This window comes from Pyrgilauda ruficollis, unplaced genomic scaffold (genome assembly GCF_017590135.1).
Source record: "Pyrgilauda ruficollis isolate IOZ18807 unplaced genomic scaffold, ASM1759013v1 scaffold54, whole genome shotgun sequence".
Lineage (NCBI taxonomy): Eukaryota > Metazoa > Chordata > Aves > Passeriformes > Passeridae > Pyrgilauda > Pyrgilauda ruficollis.
The window spans coordinates 6,943,224-6,961,351 of NW_024527044.1; the positions used below are offsets into that span (position 1 = coordinate 6,943,224).

At 40.7% G+C, this 18,128-nt stretch overlaps 1 protein-coding gene across 1 annotated transcript in view; it reads right to left on the reverse strand.

The window, feature by feature from the left end:
* Positions 1-18,128, reverse strand: part of PKHD1 (PKHD1 ciliary IPT domain containing fibrocystin/polyductin) — a 233,326-nt gene that overhangs the window by 83,188 nt on the left and 132,010 nt on the right. The window contains exons 49-50 of the mRNA XM_041480845.1: positions 9,472-9,537; positions 7,595-7,714 (exon numbers count right to left, since the gene is read on the reverse strand). Of these exons, the coding sequence (XP_041336779.1) occupies positions 7,595-7,714; positions 9,472-9,537 (186 nt within the window). The remainder of the gene's footprint in view (positions 1-7,594; positions 7,715-9,471; positions 9,538-18,128) is intronic.

Sequence of the window (18,128 nt, forward strand, 5' to 3'; positions counted from 1 at the left end):
GTTTCAAAAATTCTGATTTCCTAACCATCACTACTTTCTCATCCCAGTTTGTCTGTAAATTATTGTTTCCATAAAGTTAATTGGGTTCTTGTTATGGTTGATAAACTCCAATTTTACACTGATTTTTTTTTCCCTTTGTTACATATTTCCCATCATCATTTAGTGCCTATGCGCTTATGGTCATGATTTAACCTTCTGACTTTGTTTTCTCTCTGAAGAGAAGAGGTCAAGTGCTCTGGAGGACAACAAACCCAGATAAGATGAATTTCTAAACTGATCATTGTTCTCTAGGGGTTCAAAGGAACCAAATACTCAAGCTTTACCAGAAACTCTTTGTCCCAGGCCACAGAATTAGAAGGAACAGCATGTGGCTAAGATTGCTACACTGAAAACAGGGCATGGAGAAATTACACAACAGGCAGGACCTGGGGATTTGACTCACGCAATGCCAACCTGAGATCCTGCTCAGGCAATGCTGAATGCTGATGTCCACATCTATTAAATCTGTTTACTAAACTGTCTCATTATCTGTTTTGTGTCAGGATTTCTTTAGGGTGTGGTGGAGTCGGACAGATGGGCTTCAAAACCCTTCCTTCAGGCATGGAACAGGCAGGATTGGACAGATGGGCTCCAAGACGTTACCGTAAGGCCTCGAACACATGGGAAGGGAAAGGGGAAGGGGGGAAAAACAGGCATTCCCAGATCTACGTGCAGGCAGAGAAGGCAGTATGAGATGTAGGAAACTTGCAGAGTCTCCACCCACCCATCATCCCACAGCTGAAACAAGGACAGCTCTCCAGGAGACGCTGGACTGTGACTCAACAGCTGCAAATACCTGTTTGGCTTTTAATATCATTACTAGTCACAGATGTGCTGGAGGGGAGTTTGTGCAGCAAAGTGCCTCAATGTTTTTTTAATAAGTGTTTTCAGCAATGAACACATGCTTTTTCTTAAAACCAATATGAAACTATATTTAAAGTGCAAAGGAGTCTAAGTAAGAAATGACTGACAGTCTTTCAAGTATATATATTTTTTAACCTCCCAGATTAATCTTTCCAACCTCTTTTTCCAAAGAAAAACACAAGACAGCAAAATAACTTTTTTGGCTAGTACTATATTAACTAAACAGTCCCTTGAGATTAACAACAAACAAATATTGAAGCAGGCTTCCTCAGGAGGTGATTACACAAACAAATTCTCTTTTTAAAGTTCATGAAACCAATCTTGAGAAAGGTCAAGCAATGATCAACAATGTGATCCCAGTGTTCTAAGCATTCCTGTAAGTAAATATAATGCCTGGATTTAGAAACCTTGATATTTAAAGGGAATTATGTGAATAATTACTTCAGAGTGGAAAAACACCAATCCTCCTGCTGTAAATAATGTGGGACAGCCCCGGTGCCTTTGGGGACTGTGAAAAGCTGGAAGTAGGGGCAAGGTGGTACCTTCCTGTGGTCCTGGTGCTCATCTGTACAGAGGGATGAGATCTGATAATGGCTTTCATAGAAACAGATTGCAGAAAAAAAAATCTTCAACATAATGACAGCCCTACCTTACACAGAGATCTTCTGTGACTCTCACTTACAAGCATTTATCCATGGCATAGATATAGAAAACAGGACAGATTAAGGAACACACATATTTTTCTGGTGTATTTTGACAGAGTGGTGAGAATGGGACACTTGAAACCAGTTTTGTGTGGAATATAAGAACCATGAAGTGTCTTGGGAAATGGTTCAGCTACTTAACAGTTTCACTTCTGCCTGTGGATATTGGCAACTGCTGTGGATGGGAACACAAATGACCACAAAATGGGCAGCACAGAGAAAGTTCTTGCCAAAAATCATGTAACCAGGAGCTGGTCCAAATTATTTAGCACACCAGTTTAAGAAAATTTTCAAGCCCTGTTTGCAGGAAACAAAATCAATATGATTCTGTGAAAACCTACATGAAATACACTCAGAATTGGACTGAAAGGAAATATTAGTAGCATTTTCTAGTTTTTTACTCCTTAGTTTCACAACCTCCAGGGAAAGGAAAATTTTATTTCAAGTTTTCTTTTCAGGTTTGGAGTTCTGGCTCTGCTTACAGACTTGTTTGTCTCCTGCCTACTTATTCTTGCCCTTATCCCTATGAATCAATTATCCCACCTCTTCCTTTTCCCCTCTGTATTTTCATCCTTTTTCTATGGCTGTGAGCACCCTGAAAACCCAGGATGTTTGTTCTCAAGGACTATACCAAGTACAGCAGCAAGCCATGGTTAATATGAACCCCTCATCCCAAAACAAATTCTCTGAATCCTTGTGCTGAAATATCTTTCAAGCATGCAAAATTTCAACAGCATTCAGATGAAGCAAGTCTCTAGGGAGCAAGTGCATTTTTTTCCTCTCTAAATCTTATGGTGTTAGTACTTAATGTATTTTTACAGGCATGAAGAGATTCCTGTCTATAATCTCTTTACAGGACAGGTACAGTGCCATGCCCTGCAGAGCTGTGAAGGGAAGGCTCAGGATGTGAGGATATGAAACATGGAGGAGAATAAGGGGGGAGATGTTGTTAAAATGGTATCTCTCAGACAGAAGGGGAATCTACTTTGTGAAATCACAGCTCAAGAATGTGGCAAAAAAAGCTGCAGTTGACAAAGGCCATAAGTATATTCATCAAACACAGGCTGAAACATTTTTACAAGGAAGAGAAGCAGTGCTCCCAGGCATGCCATTTATATGTCACATTTCAGTCTAGAACAGAGATTTTTTGCTGAGTTGCACATCTTTCTAAAAAAGGTTTTATACAGGAAATGCTGACTGCTCTGTATCTGCGGCATCATGTGTGTGAGCCTTGAAACAGAGGAGTGAGAGACTCCCCCACTCAGAGATACCCTTGCAAACCTAGACTTTCCTCAGTTTAAAAGGACAACACTCTGGGATGTGATGCTTGGGGTGTGAAGTTCTCAAAGGGTGAAATGTTGCTCTGCAGAAACAACAGAACACTCCTTTGAGGGGGGAAAAAAGTTTCCACACTTGAGGAGGAAAGCAAACAGATTCAAAGGCAACTTCCTTACAGAATACACTTATTTACCTCGTAGAGGGAGATATGACTTAGCAGTTAAAACAATAGACTTTAGGTCACTGAGCTCAAAGGATTTACCCTCAGAGAAAGACAAACTGGAGCTGTTTTCCCACCATGAAAACATTCATATAGCAGCAAGAAACCACTTTCAGCAAACCACAGTTTGAGGTTGAGAACAGGGCAATATTTCATTGTACATACACTTTCTTCAGACAAAAAGCTCAGGTATGCCAGAGTCTTAATGTTCAGATGTACAATACCAAGAAGGCATTAATGACTCCAGCAATGACACAAAATGCCTTTGATCAGCCACACTGCTGTATAAAACACCATAGCATGCCATTGAATGGAAATCAGGCACAACAGAGGAGCTATTATATGGGATACAGTACTACAGTATTCATCTCTTCAAACAGAAAAACTTCAAAGAAAATCAAAATCAGAAAATGAAGAACAGTGAATTCCACCACTGGAGAAAAAAAAAAAAAAAAAGGAAGATAGAAATTGCCAGAGGCTACATGATATCATATCAATACTCTTCAAAACAACATTCTTTTGCTTGGAATTATAACACATTCTCCTTCTACCCAGAGCACATTGCATCAGGAGTGTGCCATCCTAAAAACCATAAACCAAAGCCCTGAAAATCCCAGGGCTTTGGGAAGCTAATGCCACTGCTGGCTGCTGGAATGGCATGACTAAACTCCTCTGGCTTGTTTTCCAAGGTGGTGTGGCTGCTGAAGCCTGATGCATGTGAGAGGTCCTTGTGGGATGGCTGTGGCTCTGGAGGATGAACCTCCAGGGATAAAAGCACAAGCTGTGGCAGCCTGAGCTGAGGATTTCCAGATCAGGCTGGAAAAGAATTATATCCACTGGGGAGAGAGACACTGATGGGAATTGTAGCAACACACCAACACTAAAAGTCACTTTCACATGAGGAACCCACCTTTGTTACAAGTGAAAGTCATCCTTGTACTAAGTCTGTGAAGGTAAACAGGGCAAAAAAAGAAAGAACTTCGTACACAACCCCAACTTCCAAGCTTGCCCAAATCTCTAGATGTCAAGCAGACACCAAGCAAGAACACAAAAACCTGGTTTCTAATATGTATATTTTGCTAATAGAGGCATTTTCTACTTTTTCAAACCTTCCTGAGACCAGCCCATGAGGTAGCCCTAATGTTGCAATTCTGCTTATTTTGTGAAATAAGCAAATTGAAGCCTTCAATAGCTAAATTTATACAGTGCCCCAGTTCTCCAGCGAACTCTAGGAATCCACATTCAGTCAAAGATTTCAAGTGTCTGACCAAAGTCTTTCCCTGTACTTCTTCACCCTAGAAATGAACACTAAGCATCTACTATTTGCTTTTATGACCTGAAAACTGATCTATTATTTGCTTTTATGACTCTGAAACTGTTCTTTGGGAGCTGAAAGGATTGAGCCAGTCATGCACAGCATACCAGAAGCAAGTTCATGTCTTGGCTTTCAACCAGAAAATCATTGTAGATGGCTCCCAGAAGAGAATTTTAAGTAACCAGAAGACAGCAAAGAGTAAGACACAGCTGCATCTTGCCAGGAGTGAATCACAAAAACTTATTTTGATGTGCATAGCAGCACAAAGTTTGGGTGTTTCTATAATATTTGTTCTCATGAGAGCAAACTCTCACTTTTTTTGAAGCCATCTGAAACCATTCTGAGTTTAGCAGGGTCTGCACAAGCCAGTGGAAAAGGGAAGAGAAACATCCATAAAATGCTACAATTAAACATATATTTTGCAATTGTTGATTTCATTTTAGATTTTGGATCCAAGCATGGGGCTGGCTTTCTTTGAACTGGAGACTCAAACACTTGTGGCAGCAAAGCAAAGCATTCAAAATGGACAGAAAATTCATCTTGCCTAACTTAATTTTTAATGCACTTATTTGAGCAACAAATCCAGTTCCCTTATGACCCTGGTGAGGGCCATGACTCTAATTTAAGACTCTGTACTCTGTTGACTCCAATGCCAGTGAATGTCTCAACACCTCCAAACCAGCAGGACTGAAGAGGGAGAGCAAAAATAAAATAGAGAGAGGACGACCAGGAAAGGCAGAGATAAAACAAAACAGATGGTGTGATAGACAGCTCATGTTTGTGTTTGTGCTTGTGTTCTCAGGATAAAATCAAAGGAAGATTCCAGAAAGGCACTGGAGAGGAGAATCGTTTCTGCACATCAACCAACACACACATTTACTCTGGCAATGGGAGTGAAGAGATTTTTACAGAATCATGGAATAACCTGAGTTGGAAGGGACTCACAAGGATCACTGAGTTCAGCTCCTGGCCCTGCACAGAACAGTCCCAAGAGCCCCACTATGTGTCTCAGAGCATGATCCAGACCCTTCCCCAGCATCACTTCCCTTCTCTGGACATGCTCTAGCTCCTCACCTTTGCAGGAAACACAGAAGAGATTTATTCATCATGGAGCACAAACTCATCCTTCATCTTGTACTCTCTTGGTCTGATCTAAACAGTAGAACTCTAAACCCTCAGCCAAACCTATTTATTTATTAATTTTTGATTCTCTGCTTCTGTGCAAATTGTGATTTGCCTCTATGCTTTTTCATATCTGCATCTGACACATGAAGGTGAAGACTGGAATGTTCTGATCTTATGGCAGTAATGGGCAGGTATTGGTGGACCAGTTATCACAGAATCACAGACTCATCAAGTCCAACCTGTGACCAATCCCCACCTTGTCACCCAGCCCAGAGCACTGAGTGCCACATCCAGACCTTCCTTGGACATCTCCGGAGGTGGGAACTCCAAACCTCCCTGGGCAGCCCCTTCCAATGCCTGACCACCTTTTCCATGCAAAAATTCTCCCTTATCTACTCTTCAGCTCAATGTAAGTTCCCCCCAAAAGTGAAGAAAATATTTTAAAACGTACAGGCTTGGGGTTTTTTTTAATATTTATCAGAAAATTGAAGATTAAATGAAATATATATTGAAGGTTAATGATAATTCTTAATGGAAGGTGAAGACTGGAATGTTCTGATCTTATGGCAGTAATGGGCAGGTATTGGTGGACCAGTTATCACAGAATCACAGAATCACAGACATCAAGTCCAACCTGTGACCAATCCCCACCTTGTCACCCAGCCCAGAGCACTGAGTGCCACATCCAGACCTTCCTTGGACATCTCCGGAGGTGGGAACTCCAAACCTCCCTGGGCAGCCCCTTCCAATGCCTGACCACCTTTTCCATGCAAAAAATGCTCCCTTATCTACTCTTCAGCTCAATGTAAGTTCCCCCCAAAAGTGAAGAAAATATTTTAAAAAGTACAGGCTTGGGTTTTTTTTAATATTTATCAGAAAATTGAAGATTAAATGAAATATATATTGAAGGTTAATGATAATTCTTAATGTAACCTTCAATTTTATACATATATGTGTGTGCGTGTGTGTATGTGTGTGTGTGTGTGTGTGTAGATGTATATATGTGGAAGGAGATGTTTGTGTTGGTATTTGGGCATGGAATTTCTGTCATGGTTAGGGCTTATCTTCATTTACATACAAATATATATATATGTGTGTTTATGTGTATATATATATATATATATATATATGAAATCTTTAATGACACAGGCCAGAGAAGCCCTAACCATGACTGAAGCTCCATGCCCAAATACCAACACAAATATTTCCTTCCACAAAAGCCGTAAACCAAAACCAGGTGGGAGAGGAATAGACATGGATCTATGTTATCCATATTCCACCTTTCCAGAAGTGGAGATGTGGTAGGCAGAGAGACTTAACTGGTTTCAAACAAATGAGGAGAGATATCAGGTTCTAGAATATTTCAGGTACATATCCAACAATATTAATTGGAAATTCAATAATTATACCTGGAAAGGAACTCAATCAAAGAAAGGTCAGCTCTTATGTAAAATGGTTATCACAAGCTTTTCTCCAGATTTTCTTTCAAATTCCCTAATACATTTACTGAAATCAGTTTTTTGTACAGTAGTGTTGTAAGATGAGCGGGGATATAAATGTAACTCAAGTTGAAATACAAGCCTAAGCTAAAATATCTAGGAGACATCCACACCAAATGGTTTGAGAAATTGCCATTGATAAGTAGGAATTTCAACAGAAAAATAAAACGGAAGTTGATGCAGAAATGTAAAATATGATCCTTGCACAAAACACAGAGAGAAATGGGTCAAGATATGAGCTCTCTGTGAGCTGTGGTTCTGGGTCTTACAAGTTCTCTTCTGAATTAATGTCCCTGTCATACAACAGCTTGAAAGTCAGCATAAGTGCTTGTTTTCGTGTGTAGGTGAAAATGGAAAAGAATAATCATTCTCTTCCAAAAACGACATTTTTGTACTGCAGTGTGTGTGACAAGGAACAAATGTGGAGTCCTGCACACACTGGAATGGCCACCAGGGCCAAGGAGCCCATATTGGAACACAAATATAAATCCCAATGGAGACAGAGTCCAGGACCTCCACAGAAAATAAACACCTTTCCTTCCCCACGTACTTGGCAAGATGATGACGTCTTCCCCAGGGCCTGGGATGCTGCCATTGGATCCACCCCAGCCTTTTCCCACACCATTCCACGTTTCTGGGAATGACCATTTCAACACAGCACAAGAAGGAACTACAAAACAGAGCACATAAAGACAGAATTATCATTTTCTGTAGCTGGAAGAATTACCATTTCTTTGATAGTCAAGCATCTGTGACATTAACATCCTCCTTTAGTCACTGCTAACTGATCTTTGTTATTTTCCATGTTTAAAGAAAACTGTTTGATTGAATTCCCAGGGCATGGGAATTTCCATACTTTCCCAAAGTATGAAAAATTTAAAATAATTAGTCAACTCTTACAAGCTTGCTAACATCCAGAAAAGCAATTTTCCCATTCCAAGGGGTGATCAAGACCTGCCTTGGAAAAACAGCTTGACCAAGACACATAGAAACTCCTGCTCCTTCTCCAAAATTTTCTTTTTCAGGTCAATCAAAAAAAAAAAAAATCAAGAGCCTTAGGAAAATATTGGAAGAAACTGAGTTCAAAAATGCAGCTGACTGACTTGCACTTGTATTTTAGAGAGCTAACTAGCCAGTCTCCATAAATGAATTGTCCCTAAGTTTGTTGTTCCTAAGAGAGGAAGGGAAGGCTTCAAGGGAAAATCCTACACACTAAATCCTAGACTAATGCAGGCAGGGCCTCCCTCTGGAGGCCTCTGCAAGCACCTACTTCTGTCCTTCCACTGTAAAGCAAATTCTGGCATTTTTTTCTTGAGGAAAGCTTCTTTGGCGATTGAAAATATGGAAGGAAGCACATGCCTAGGTTTTGGGGGCAAGATCCAGCTCAATAATGCTGTGGTATACAAAAAAACATCTGTTGTCAGCACAGGGAAAAACAGAAATTAAACCCATGTTGAGTTCCTTAAGTTTGGGTTTGTCTCTCCAATCACTTGTTTGTTCTGGGAGAAATAACCTGCCAAAATGTCTCTAAACCCTTTTCCCACAGAAGTGATTATTGTTAATCACAACATAGCAAGTCAGATAATATGATGCCTTAAGATTTAGCTTTCACATTTTTCAGATTCTGTTCTGCCTTAGTATGTGACTCTGAACTTCATATAAAGTGTTAGCAAGTTCTCTTCACAGTTTAGTTAAACAAAACAATCCTTTTCTAGCCTGAGAACCAAGGATACCAGTGCATCTTCAGGCCCAAATAGTGAAAACAACAGCAGATGGAGGAGAGCAGTCTGGGAGGATGGGACTTCATAACCCAAAGCTGTAATTGGACAGTTAACCACAATATGTAAATGGACCAAAACTTATAAAAGTGGGAAAACTCATGACCAGTTGTCCCTTTTGGGTCCATCTTGGGTCCATCTTGGATAGAGCCATGGCCGGGCTCCTGTGCTGCCCAAGGTGCATCCTTTGAAGACCTTTCAATAAATCCCTACTTTATTCCTTTAAGACTGTCTAGCCCCTGTTCCAGGTAGCCACTTTAGGAAACAATACCAAAAAATATCAAAATTCGGAGGTGTCTCTTGTCTCTGGTATATTTTTCTGTCTGATTCAACATGAAACTGAGCAGTAATATCACACTATGGAGCACTAAAATACTCTGTAGTCTTACACTCTCCATGACCTTTCTGATCTGCTGTGGTATTTCCCAGGGAAAGTTTATGGGGTTTTATACTGTGGAATCACACATTTATCTTGAGCAATGGTAGATAGGACTCAATGAAACACCTAAATTAATACAAAGAGCCTCTGTTGGCTTGATAGATGTACAAAATATTGAAGTGAAAAATAGCAATTTAGTCCTGAAAAGACCATAAAAAAGAAATGGTGTCACTCCCAGACCAATGTTTTCTGGCACAGACTATCACATACCTGGGGTAGGCAAAGCCACTCTTTCCTTCTCTTTCAGTGTGACCTGAATTAAGTCATCTCCTGTGACTAAACACAAAGAATTTTAGGGAGTTACAGCAAGGCCTTTCAAATTAACACCAAAAAAAATTAATAAATCAATTTCCACACACGAATTCCTGACAACATTATACATTTTTTACAAAAAACATTTTATTTAAGAGCAACTGTACATGTTTTCTAAGCATTTTTTGTCCTTTTTTTTTAATGCATTGAGAAAGGATTAAACAAACACATTTTAATCTACAGATACGGAAGGTCTCAAGACAACTCATTAGAAACAGCTAAAAAGAAAACATTCAACAATCAGAAATTCTAGGCTGGAACTCGAATCTCATTTATCCCACTATAAATCCACAGCAGTTCCACTCTCACAAGCGATATCACACCATTGAATGCATAATGTATTAACTGGCTCAAACAGCGAAATACAGCTTTTGTTTCTGAACTTCATATAAAGTGTTAGCAAGTTCTCTTCACAGTTTAGTTAAACAAAACAATCCTTTTCTAGCCTGAGAACCAAGGATACCAGTGCATCTTCAGGCCCAAATAGTGAAAACAACAGCAGATGGAGGAGAGCAGTCTGGGAGGATGGGACTTCATAACCCAAAGCTGTAATTGGACAGTTAACCACAATATGTAAATGGACCAAAACTTATAAAAGTGGGAAAACTCATGACCAGTTGTCCCAAGTTTGGTTTTGATTTTTTTTTTTTTTGCCCCCAAAATCTGGTATCTGAAAGAGATGCTTTAATTAGTCAGACTTTATAGACTGGAGACAGGGACCCTGTGTTTTCTGCTGTGAAAAGGGGTCAGCAGCAATTATCACAGTGGTAACCTTTGTGCCCGTGTATTGTCAGCAGGAGAAGGGCCAGAATAATGCAAATCAAAGAGGAGCAGGAGAAAGCTGCTTCAGACCCAGCTAAAATCCCACCTCCTCATCTCCAGTGGCATATAAAGGCACTTCCTTTCAGTCACCAGACTGGAACAACTGTAGGTTAAAATAGAAACACTCTGACAAACAAATAAATCTCCTGTCCTCTGCCCAGCCCCTTATGGTGACCCTAAAGTGTTGTTGGAAGATTTTTTTGGGGGGTAGAAGAATTGTATCAATGAAGCCATTGTCAGAACTTTCCTCAGTTCCAGAACATGCCTGGAACTTTCCTCTGTGTGCATCAACGCACCGTTGGGATTTCATGCCATATTGTAATTTACTTATTTTATCTTTAAACAAGTCTCTGTACTTTTAAATTGTGAAACCCGTCCTTCCCTACCTCCCTCCTTCTCTCCCAGTGCAACTGAGCAAATTTAAAATAACTGAGGTTCATTAATTTTAAGTGTTCAATAAATTAGTATGAATAATCAAAAAACTTGATTCTTTCTGATAATTACTATTTGATGTCAGTTGAAAGCACTCGATTGAGTTAGCAGCATATGCTCCTATGCCAAATGAGGCTTCCATAATTAAATAGAAACTGATTCCATGAGGTTTTTCTCATGTCTGATTAATTAGTAATCAGGTGCCTCAGCCCTGTTCTTCAGTGACACCTTCTCTCCCAACGGTAGCTGGGATCTGATCCATGTATCAGTCAAATCAATCTGCCCCAAACCATCACACAGAGCTCACACTGAAGAGCAGCACGCCTTGAGTGGCCACAAGGTGAATATTTGAGGGGAAAAAGATGACATGAAACTGCTGATTTAAAGCCTCTGATGCAGCTCTTGTGGCTTTCAGACAATACTGTGTGTACTTTTATGGTTATGTTTTTTGGTTTTATGGTGTTTTTCCTTCTCACACAGGGCAAAACAATTGCCGAAGCTTATAAAACAGGCCTAAGAAAAACAAGACAACCAAGCCCTGCCACTAGCCTTTTTCACCTCAATATATTTTGTGAGGTTTGCTTGGTTTTGGCATTTTTTTTGCTTACTTTTGCAGGCACTAGAGTGAAATCATCTAATTAAGGATGTTTGTATTTTTCAGAGAAAAGCTGTTCTAATTAAATCCTGAGGGGACATAAAACTTGATCAATATGGTGCATAGACCTCATAATGGGGTTCAATCCCCTTATATGGTGAAGAAAGGAATCATTAAGACTTAATTCAGTACAGTTTTATCATTGCCCTGTCCAGAGTCAGGGCAAAAATAAAAGTTTCTCATATTGGAAGTGTCATCCCACCAGAGAGCATGACAATTCAAACCATTATAAGATATTTATACCCTTGACATGAGCATAAGAATGAGAGACACAATTCTCCCCAGAACTCTCCTTGTAACTTGCACAATTATTTACATTGATGGGGTGTAAAGTGAGCTGGTTGTGAATCAGCAGTGTTTTGTTGCTTTTTCCCACGAATACTCCCAAAAACTGATCAAGGAAGATAAAAGCCTTGGGATTAATCAAGGCTACAGTGACACAGTCCTTCTGGTGGTTTTGTTTTGCTGCTGAGTACGTTATCACTGGGTTTTGCAGGACAGGAAGAGATACAGGCACTACAGATGAAGGACATCATTAGTAAACATTGAATTAAGGTGACTCTTGGCAAAATGTAGTTATAAGGCTCCAGGGTTTAGTTGTATAAAACCTTTATAAGGCTCATCAATTTTCTGCCTTATTACAGCTCCTCCTGGATGTTTGGGCTGTGGATCATAAATATAGGCCTTCTGGATGATACTGATGGTAACTTTTCCTGGTTCAAGGCTCCTTGAGTGAACATGAAGGAGGAGCAACTCGGTGTTTTATCAGCTTTGCAGTGACTCGGAATTTTGCCTGTGGATATTAGGAAGGGCTGAAACTAGGATAAATGGCTCCAATAGCCTGACTTACAAATAACAAGCAGCTCCATGCTATTTAACATCAATTGGGCTAACATCCATCACCAGGAAAATAAAACTTTTTAGACAGCACAATCAACAACACAGTGAGACACACCTCTAGAAACTAGAGAACCAGGAGAGGGTGTTTTGTCATTCCCTGTGAGGATCTTCTGCAGGAGATAGCCAGAAGTGTGATATAATGAGGACAATGTGTTAGGGAGAAGAGGTGTAAAAACCCATTTTATATACATATAAATAGCTAGATACAATTTAATTTTTATTTATGTATATATATATACACATACACACATATATATGTATATATATCTTTGGGTTGATGGACACAGATTGTTGCTTACAGCAGATTGGCATTTGTGTAAAATTCCTTGTGCAGACATCACATAATCAAAAAATCAACCCTGACAGGATTATAAGGGCATTTCATCATCTTATTTCTGTAATTGCTGGACTCTCTGGTTTCTCTGCTTCCATGCCAGAAGGACAGGAGCTCACCCATCAGGAGAAGGTTGTTTTGTCTCTTTGTGTCTATTACAAAAATTGAGCAACTGAGGGAATGGGGCGGGAGGGACTCAGCCTGGAGAAAAAGAGTCCATGGGAGGATCCTGCTGCTCTCTGCAACTACCTGGTGTGAGATCCTAGCCAGGTGGGAGTTGACCTCTTCTCCTAGGTAATTAGCTAGAGAACAAGAGGAGATGGCCTCAAACTGCACCAGGGGAGGTTCAGGTTGGGCATCAGGAAGAATTTCTTTTTTGAAAGGGTGGTTAAGCATTGCTACAGACTGCCCAGGACATTAGTAGAGTCACCACACCTGGAGCTGTTAAAAAGGTTACTCAGTGCTCTGGTCTGTGTGACAAGGTGGGGATGGGTCACAGGCTGGACCTGGTGGCCTTGAAGTTTTTTTCCAACATAAGTAATTTTATGATTCTATGATTACAAGGGGCACTTCTTTGCAAAGAACTGACTTGCATTTCATGGAGGTCACTGAGCAGCCCACATCTGGTCAACTGGCCCACCGAAACAACTGATATGGGTGAGTTTTATCTGGCTGGAAGAAAAGATTCATCCCTGTAAAATCAGTCTCTGTAAAGAATTAACTCCATTCTTCATGTCTTTCACCTAGGATTCTCCTTTACCCCCAAGCAATAGGGCTGCAGAAAATATCTGTGTTTATTTATTTTCTGTATTTTAATATTAGAAACAAACATTCTTTAGAGTGTTTTTCCTCCTATACAAAGTAATTACAGAAACCCACAGAGCCTAATGGAAGTGAGGTCATTCTTTAGGAATCTAGAAAAGACAATAAGTATAATCAAATTATTTTTTTAAGAACTATGGAAATTGTAAACCTGCTTCTGACACAGCAGTAATGTGAGGTTCAGCCTTAGGCCCTCTTAACAACTCACACATGAGCAGCCTGAGCAAAGTCAGCAGGATGACCCATCTGCATAAAAGTTGTGTCTACTGAAAAATGTATTTGGGATAAATAAAAAGTTTGATAATCCTTTCAGTGATGTTTTCAATAATGTTTCTGTCCAGCACTTCAAATTTTTTGGGGAAAAAAAAGCCAAGAGAAATCTGGAGGTGAAGGAAGCCAACACTTTGTTTCATTCCAAAAGAAAATGGTTTAAACATTTCAAAAGTGAACTAAAAGGAAACAACATCTCTCTGGTTTTTAGCCAGTTCCAGTATTGCCCAGAGACCTTAACCATGGAGCAGTACCGTGCTGTGGCACCATATGCTGAAATTTGTAACAGACTTAAAAAGCTCATCATGTTATTATTGCAATTTACAAAGGATATTTCTCCTAAAAAATATCCCAGATGTCCCAGTGGGATGTTTCTTTCCACCACCTTTGTTATAATAAGTGTTTTTTGGGGTTTTTTTTGCTTCAGCATGGTCATATCATGTTTCACTCCCCTGAAATGTGGTTGAGCCACAGTCCATGAGTGTTTCAGAGTCACACCACAATTGCAGGCCCACAGTGACCTTTGAGGATCACTTCTCCTAGCACATAGGGTGCCCCAGAGAAAATCAGGATGATGCTATGAATCATGTCAAAGCAAAGCTGGTGATGTAGAAATGACCGGCGCGGAATTCTTCAAGCTCCCTAAGCCTCCCCTTCACCCAGAACCCTCAAGGGACTTGGGGTTACCTGTCCTTTGATGCAGATGCTTTTAAAAATGCTTGAAGAGGTGATTTTTAACGTGGCTTGGAGGCTGGTTAACAGAGTTACATGTATGTAGGAAGCAGTGACTATCTTTGTTCACAGGATCATTGCCCATATTAAAGAAACATTCTCCATTACAATTATTTCCCCCCCATTCAGCACCCCCTGCATTCTCCTCCAAGCCTAACTTACAGGAATTAGGCTCCCAAGCCTAATTTACAAGACCCCAACCATCAGTGCAACTTAACTCCTTTAATCCCCTCCATACGGTCTATTTTCTTGCCTTTTGTGTTAGACAGACTTTTTTTTTTCTTCCAAAGATAAATAAACACTTTGCATGACACCAGGCAGTTTCGGATGGAAGAGGGCATGGAGAAAGCCTGAGCACAATGCAGACTTCTGGCCAAGGTGGCTTCACTCGGCTGCCTGCTTCGTTTGAATAACAATATCTTCTCAGTCACAGCGTTTTCCTTCCCCTTCTCCCCATTTTCTCCCCCATGCAGGCCTGAGTAAAAGGCTGTGTGAATTCAGGAGCCTGCCCATTAATGAGCTGGCATCTGATCCGTATTTACCGACGTTAATTTTTGGATGTAATGCACCCCTGCCACTTCCCCACAGTTTGCCCTAAAAGGCTTTCTGAGGGGCACAAAAGCAGAGGGTCAAAAGTGAGTTGACCCCAGCCAGAATGTACAATTATTGCAAAGAGGTGGTACACCAGCAGCTGTCGAAACCCCACCGAAACGCTTCCAAAAGTTGGAGGATGACTAATATACGCCAGAGCCGCAGACTTTGGGCAGGAAGAATTATGGCCCTCCCGAGCAGCTGCAATAATTGTCTTGCCATTGTCCCCCGGCCACCCCCTACAAGTGCCCATTGTGGCTGCGGAGTCAAGTGATTTTATGCTCGGGCTGATGCTGTTTGCGCCCAGCTGCCCGAGCGCTGACACACGAGCCTGGAGAAGGGGGACCCGCGTCTGCTAGACGGGGCTGCGACATACCAGACCTTTTACATAAGTCAAACAGGAACAAATGACTCTTTATCAGCCCCTTCTCCCTTTGAAGTGGCGGCTGCTTATAGGCCCTTACAGCTTTTCCTCCTTAGCCCGAGCAAACATCCTCCTTTTGATATGCTACATGCTCATTATCTCTGCCCCATTTAATGATTTTTGATTGAAGGGTGGCAGCGCAGTTGCCAAGAGGGTAGTTAAAGAGGCTCCACGCAGTCAGGACAACAAGAAAGGCTTTCCTTGTGCAGCAGCCTAAATTTGGAGTTTCTTAACAGTGTGTTCTTGTTCTTAGCAGCAGATAAGGGCTGAGCGTGAAATTCTTAATTAAGCAGTAAATAGAGAGTGGGGTGTCAGCAGATGCAGCCTGTAGCCATGGAGACCAAGTCTGATGAAGGAGGGAGCTAAGACTCAACACCGGCCCCGGGCTCGGGCATGACTGACAGCTGAAGAATCCGACAAAGCTTGTAAACGGGATTAATTAGTTGGCTAATTATTTCATATAGTTAAATGTAAATAAAATATCAAAAAAACCCCAAAATTCTAAAAGAGCCAACTTGCAGAGTTAGGCGGGGAGATGTTCTGAAGGCCAAACCTAGCCTTGTCCTCTCTGGGTGGGTGGGTGGACTGGTGGGGTTTTAAGGCCAGAAGGGACTATTGTGGCAGATTTCTCTGACCTCCTATGGAGCATGAATCTCGCCTCATGAGGTTTCTAATAGCTTCTTGCAGAGCTGGAGCATATTTCCCTGAAACACAGCCAAGCATCTTCTAAGGACCTTGAGTGATGGAAAGTCCACCACATGCCATGAATCTGCTCTGCTGGCTAATTATCCTCACCCTCTCAGCCTGCACAGTGGAGAGAAGGAGAGAAATCCCACACCAGGGCCAGGAATCTGCTTTGTTTCAAACTTTTACCCTACACCGACAGCATAGATATTAGGCACCCAACACTGAATTATTGATCTCACTCCTATAAAAGCCCTCACAGAAAATGTTCACAGCATGAATTATACATGTTAGGTGTTTTCATGAATTTCCTCTCTTGTATGTTGTATTACTATTTCCCTAGCAAATTGAGGAACCACAACAACTCTTTGTGTAATAAAAATCAAGATGAAACTAAGGCAAGAGAAGGACAGGAAAGTATCTGTGATGCAAGAGTGACATATGTCAGCCAGACACTTTTGTCCCAGTCTTCCCAAGACTGTCATCTCCTCTATTTTCATCAGCAGAGGTCAAGTTACTGCTTTAGATGTCATCCTCTGAGCTTTCCCATGCTGCTCTGACAGTGCAAATGAGGATATGCAAACTGAAATGCAGTCACCTTTTATATTTGAAGGAACAAATTTATACTGTTAGTAAGCAGAAATAATAAAGCATTTTTCTTCTTTCAGTAAATACTTGACTTGATCTCTTCTTTCAGTAAATACTTGACTTGATCTCTGGTAAGGCTTAGACACAATAGCTAAATTTACAGTAACCAGTTTACACTTGAACTGTATCTAAATAGGGCCAAGACACTAAGACCAGGACCCCAATAATCTACATGGTTATAATGCTGGCCAAATTCCTGGCACAGCTTTGACCTAGACCAGGCAGACTCCGAGATGGTGACCAGTAGAGTTTGGGATTTAGGAAGCACAGGGATCTTTTATAATTTGAAGCCTGGGTACGTCCAGCCCATTTTTAGAGCTAAAATGTTAAACACAAACTATGCTGTGGCAGTGGCTGAAGGACCAGAGGGGACACAACAAATGTGATTCTCAGACTGAGATTAAGGTTTGGGCTTCCCCACTTCTCCACAAATATGGTTTTCCACACTGGTTGATTTTCACTGTTGCCAGACTAAGCTCAGTGGATTGCCTGCCCTCATTCCAGGCGTGTTTTCCTCTCCACTGTCACAATGATTGTTCTAAAGGTATCCTACACGAGAAAGTCATTTGCATGCCATCTCAGTGCAAAATCAAGGGAATTTCATTACATTTAATGGAACAGAAGTAAAAAAAAAAATCTGTTAAAATGAAAATCATCTTCTTTGCTGGTATGAGTCATGACAGAGAAGATAATCTTCTCAAAGACACCAAAATATATTTGTGATTTCTAGTTCTGCTGCTATTAATAAAGGCAATGATAATTACCTTGCCTTTGGCATATAGAGCTTAGATATTTATAAAATTATTTGCTTGAGAATGGGTATTATGGAAAATGTCCATTACTTCAAAAAAATAATTTCCACCACGCTCCATGATCTCATATACAAAGTCACATAGCCAAATGTTTAAGATGTCTTTGGGAGTTTCCAGCCCTAGAAAATATTCTCTCCCAGTAATCTTACTGCCTTCAGTGGGCTCAGCCTAGCAAGATGGCCATGTTTTTATTAATATCTGTGAGGTAGGAGCAGCTGACAGCAGAGGTCATTGGTGGAATTTAATGCCTTTACCACTCAAAAAAAGCCAACTCAAATACAACTGGTGTCACATCACCCATTATTTATGGCCCATTCCTTTTGTTCCTTTTGTTGCTAGGTCAGGCACCAGACAGATCAGTTAGGGATGCACCTGATGTGCACTTACCTATTTGATCAGCACTTTGAAGGACCTCTCACTTATGGAAAG